This window comes from Suricata suricatta, chromosome 12 (genome assembly GCF_006229205.1).
Source record: "Suricata suricatta isolate VVHF042 chromosome 12, meerkat_22Aug2017_6uvM2_HiC, whole genome shotgun sequence".
NCBI lineage: Eukaryota > Metazoa > Chordata > Mammalia > Carnivora > Herpestidae > Suricata > Suricata suricatta.
Window position 1 is genome coordinate 76085828 of NC_043711.1, and position 5524 is coordinate 76091351.

The window sequence follows — 5524 nt, forward strand, 5'->3', positions numbered from 1 at the left end:
TTTGCTTTCACTTTTGCAGCTAAACTCTTTCTTCCGATAAACGGGAGGTTGAGGAAGCAGCATAAAACTGTAACGCAAATCGCCCCACTTTCCGATTTGGGCCCGACCTTCACAGAGGCCTAGACTAATCAAGCGGCCGGATTTCCTGAACAGGGGAAAAAAAAACTCAAGCAGTTCTGGAGGAGCTCCTCCAATGGGCTACCTGCAGATTCGGGACACTATTGGCCCTGGAGTCTCTCCGCCCATGCAGTGGGCGGGGCAGCGTGGTGACGTGTCCACACGGGGCGCGGAGGCGGAGAGCGCGCGCTCGCAGACGCGGCGCTATTAAACGGTTGCAGGAGCTGCGGGCTGGTTGTTAGCTTCCTGGGTCTCGGGCGTTCGCTTCTGCGTTTGCCGGCTCGCTCTTCCCCTGTGACGCCCAAGCAGGCTACAACTTCCTTCTTAGCTTCGCGTGTAGCCGCGTCGTTTCGACTCTGCCACCATGTTCGAGGCGCGCTTGGTCCAGGGCTCCATCCTGAAGAAGGTGCTGGAGGCCCTTAAGGATCTCATCAACGAGGCCTGCTGGGACATAAGCTCGAGCGGCGTAAACTTGCAGAGCATGGACTCCTCCCATGTCTCTCTGGTGCAGCTCACCCTCCGTTCCGAGGGCTTCGACACCTACCGCTGCGACCGCAACTTGGCCATGGGTGTGAACCTAACCAGGTGAGCCCCGGGGTAGCAGAGAGCCAGGCTCTCCTGCACCCCCACCTCCTGCTCTCGGCGGGAGCGCCTCCGTGGTGGGCCGTCTGCGCCATCTCATTGGCCTGCGACGCTGAGGGGCGGGATCTAGCAGAGCGCGCGGTTCGGAAAGCCCGCGCTGGCAGCAGCGCGAACCGGCTCTTTCCGCGCCAAACTCACAAAGCGGGTGGTGGCGGGAAAATGACGGCTACTCCGCGGTGGCAGGAAGAGACTTGCACAGCTTTTTGGCCACTTAGTGCTGGCGGCCTTGGATGAGAAACCTGTGGCTCGATTGACTTATCAAGTGCCCTAGTTCTGTCACGCTGTCTAGGAACCATCGGTTGGTACGGGTTTATTATTACGAAGTTGCAGTGAACACCCTAAGTTTCTGAACTTAGCATTTCTCCAGGGCAGTGGCTTTCAACTTTTTGATTACTGCCTGTCTCGTACATAACCATTTTAAATCAGGCTTACGAGAAATACCCGGAGTACATGCAGTGTGTTTTAATGGGTATCTTAGATTCTTAATGATCGTCTCGACCCAATAATGTGCTTCACCCACCAAAGGAACTTGCAGATCATAAAGTGCTGCTGTTTTGTTTATATCCAGAATTTAAATTGCTAGTGGAATTGTGTGTGCTTGTTAAAATACGAATACTGCCAAATTGCACTCCAAAATGGCCGGTCGGCCTAATGGGTATAAACGGTAACTCCTTGCCCTTGCTTCAACTGCGTCAGAAATCCTAACGCTCTTTAGAATGTGAGGTCAATTTTAAATCCTGTGTCTTCTGTGCTCTAGCATGTCTAAAATACTAAAATGTGCTGGCAATGAAGACATCATTACACTAAGGGCTGAAGATAATGCGGACACCCTGGCACTTGTATTCGAAGCTCCAAGTAAGTCATACCGTTCTTCTAAGTTATATTAGAGGAAATTTAAATGCAGTGGTAAGCCTTCTCACAAGTCGTGAGAAATTTAAGATAATGTTTGTAAAACTTATATATCATTTGCTATAAACTTACATGCTTTTCTTCAATCTGCTTTCTTTTGGTAGACCAAGAAAAGGTTTCAGACTATGAAATGAAGTTAATGGATTTAGATGTTGAACAACTTGGAATTCCAGTGAGTATGGTTTTCTGAGTATACTGTACACACGTCATGATAGTTACATTACTTAAAGCCTAATTCCCAAACAACTGTATGTCTGCTGATACATGTTCCGAAGTAGGATTTTAGTATTTAGACTTTTGTAATTTAAACTACACTACTCTAAAATGGATCATCGGTTGAATTCATTTGCCAAATGAATATTTGCATTAGCCTTCATGCTTTTTTGAGTTTGAGAGAAACAGAAAGCACTAGGGGGTTGGGGACGGAGAGAGGGAGAGAATCCCATGTAAGCTCTGCACTGTCAGCACAGAGTCCTGTGAGGAACTTGAACCCCTGAACCAGGAGATCATGACCTGAGCTGAAGTTGAACACTTAACCAGCTGAGCCCCCAGGCACCCATCCCCCCTTTTTTAAAGACTTACTTAGTTTTTGAGAGCGTCCGGGAGGGGCAGAGAGGTGGGTACCGAGGATCCGAAGTGGTTCCGCACTGACTTGGCTGACAGCGGGGAGCCTGATGTGGGGCTCAAGTTCATGACCTAAGCTGAAGTCAGAAGGTTAGCCAAGTGAGCCACCCAGGTGCCCCCACACATTTTCGTTTTTTCCATATTTTATTGTCAAATTGTTTTCCATACAACACCCAGTGCTCTTCCCCTTAAGTGCCCTCCTCCATTACCACCACCTCTTTATTTTTGTTTTTAAGAGTATACTTTAAGGCTATGTTAACAAAAATTCATTAAGATTAGGTTTATCAACATCAAAGGAGAGAAAAGATGTTGGGATGTTTAAAATGCTTAATATCTTACTTGTTTTGGAAACCATTTGGGCCTGCTTGTACACCCATCATTGTTCATATGTCATGCCCTAATGCCCTATTGATTCAGCCTTGGAGCGTGATTAGGGGAGGCTCTTTTCCCTGGATAGTGCATTTATTATTAAAGGCTTAAACCCTAATTTTAGTTTTCTTATTATGCTTAGGACCTAATTCTTTTTTATCTGCATTTATTTTTTGAGTGTTAGTGTGTTAAATCACACAATGAGTGATATTTCAAAGCAGTCAGGAAATCTTAAATTCTGAATTCTTGTCTACATGCTGAGTCTTCAGAAAGTGAGGATGTCAAATCTTTAGTGTCCACCAATTGACCTTAAAAAAAATTTTTTTTTTTAATAGGAACAAGAGTATAGCTGTGTAGTAAAGATGCCTTCTGGTGAATTTGCACGTATCTGCCGAGATCTCAGTCATATTGGAGATGCTGTTGTTATTTCCTGTGCAAAAGATGGAGTGAAGTTTTCTGCGAGCGGAGAACTCGGAAATGGAAATATTAAGTTGTCACAAACAAGTAATGTCGATAAAGAGGAGGAAGCTGTAAGTTTTTAAGGAAACAAAATACTTTGAAGAGAATTATAACCCTGCTTAACATTAGTCTGTTTGGGCTGCTATAGCAAATACATAGACAATGGCTTATAAAGAACTGAAATTTATTTCTCACAGTTCTGGAAGCTGGGAACCTGGCAGATTCCGTGTCTGGTGAGGACCCACTTCTTGGTTCATGGACAGTGGGTTTCTCACCTGGTAGAAGGGTCAGAGGAGCTCTCTGGGGCCCCCATTTTTTTTTTTTTTGTTATAAGGCGACTAGCACAGAATGTCTTCCAAAGGCCCCACCTCCAAGTACTGAAACATCGGGGATTTCGTTTTAACATGAATGGTTGCAGGGAGTGGGGGGCACACGAATATTTAGTCTATAACAAGGTAATTGTAAATCAACAGGATCTACCTGGAGGTAAAAAAAAAAAAATCTACCTTTTAGGGGTTCTTATGTGATCTTTATATTAATTTTCTACATGGTAGGCCCAATAGGGGGCCTAGAGAACCCCCCATTTAGTGACAAAATAAAGAACTCTAATTACTAAATATCCTTAAATTAAGGTTTTACTCTAAATTGGGTAGTGTTTTTTTTTTTTTAGATCTTTAGAGTATTTATAAACTAATATTTTATAATTGTACTAAAAAAAAAAAAAAAACCTTGCTAGCGTTTGAACCAAAACCTCAGTTAACTCTGTAAATGAAGGGACCATCGGAGGTTCTAAAAACCTCATGGGATTATTAGGATTAAATATGGTAATATATTCAAAGTGCTTAACAATATCTGACATTGTGAATCTATAGTAAATATTCGATACTATTTTCTAGTCCCTTGCATGAGTAGTCAACTCTTAGTTTAAATGAAGGTAAAACTCAAGTTTAAATGAAGATTTAAAAGCTATTAGTAACAAAAGTCCAGGGGCTAATTCTGAGTTATCAGTCTCCTAAATTACATTGTAACTCCCCTGCCAATCTGGATTGTTTGTTTTAATCTCCAACATTAGTTGTTTAAATATTTTTACATCTAAAGTATAAACATCTTATGATATTCCTTGATATTAAGGAATTTTTCAGGATTTCCTTGGTTATTTCTGGGGTTTTTTGTTTTTTGGTTTTTTTTAATGTTTATTAAAAATAGAATGCCCATGTTCCTGAGAGCTGGCTGGGGGGGGGGGGGTCCATATTCAGTACATCGGCTCTGTCTCTTGAACTATGAGATTGTGACCTGAGCAGAAATCAACAGTCGGCCACTTACCCAATTGAGCCACCCAGGTGCCCCTAGAAGTTTGTTTGAATCAAGATTTTAATATGTTCTACACATTATAGTTTGTTGATAGGCCCTCAAATTTTTAATCCATTGGTTCTCCAGTCTCTGTACCCTGCATTACAATTTGTTGAAGCAAGTGCTTTGTCATTGGGTTTTCCCTAAGTCTGGATTTTGCCCACTGTATCCGTTACGTCAATTAATATGCTCCTTTCACCTGTATTTCCTATAAACTAGTTGTTACAGCTCTAGAGGCTTGATGATATTCAGAGTGTTAAGTTGGGCGATAAGAATACTTTATAGATGGTGTGTGCCTCTCTAGTAGGCATGTGGTGTCTAGATACATTCTTTTTTAGAAACCATAATAGTTTAGAATCATGTCACTAGAGTTGTAATGTATTAAACATTTCATTCTTCATTTATTAGAAATATTCCCATAAAGAGCAGCTTTCTCTTAACATGTAACTGGGTTTCCTGAGGTACAGTTCATATGGGAAAGGCAGACTAAATACTTGATTCTTTATTTTTACCAGTCATCAAAATCTGTTTCATATCATTCTCCAAAGTAATCAGTAAAGGTTTTTGTTTTGTTTTGAAATGTATATTTTAAACATGCATTGCAAGTTTCTTGATGTTTTTCAATAGGATTTTTTGTTTCCTCTTAGGTTACCATAGAGATGAATGAGCCAGTTCAGCTAACTTTTGCACTGAGATACCTAAACTTCTTTACAAAAGCCACTCCACTGTCTCCTACTGTAACGCTCAGTATGTCTGCAGATGTACCCCTTGGTAAGATAATACGTTTTTTAATCTTGTTTTGTAGGTAGTATATGTGGTACTTCCCAATAATTAACTATTCCCTGTCTTCTTTCAGTTGTAGAGTATAAAATTGCAGATATGGGACACTTAAAGTACTATTTGGCTCCCAAGATCGAGGATGAAGAAGCTTCTTAGGCATTCTTAAAATCCAAGAAAATAAAATTAAGCTCTTTGAGAACTGCTTCTGAGATGCCAGCATGTACTTAAGTCTCTCCTGTCACCAAATTTGTACCTCTCAGTACATATGTAGATA

At 41.7% G+C, this 5524-nt stretch overlaps 1 protein-coding gene across 2 annotated transcripts in view; it reads left to right on the top strand.

The window, feature by feature from the left end:
- The first annotated feature begins 264 nt into the window (after positions 1 to 264).
- PCNA (proliferating cell nuclear antigen) overlaps positions 265 to 5524 on the top strand; it is a 6605-nt gene continuing 1345 nt past the window's right edge. Inside the window, exons 1-6 of one of the 2 annotated variants that reach the window (XM_029916311.1) lie at positions 265 to 702; positions 1517 to 1614; positions 1773 to 1840; positions 2997 to 3191; positions 5118 to 5241; positions 5327 to 5382. In XM_029916311.1, coding sequence (XP_029772171.1) covers positions 482 to 702; positions 1517 to 1614; positions 1773 to 1840; positions 2997 to 3191; positions 5118 to 5241; positions 5327 to 5382 — 762 coding nt within the window. In that variant the 5' untranslated portion in view covers positions 265 to 481. Of the gene's footprint in view, positions 703 to 1516; positions 1615 to 1772; positions 1841 to 2996; positions 3192 to 5117; positions 5242 to 5326; positions 5454 to 5524 lie in introns of those variants that run through there. The other variant, XM_029916310.1, reaches the window with a different exon arrangement.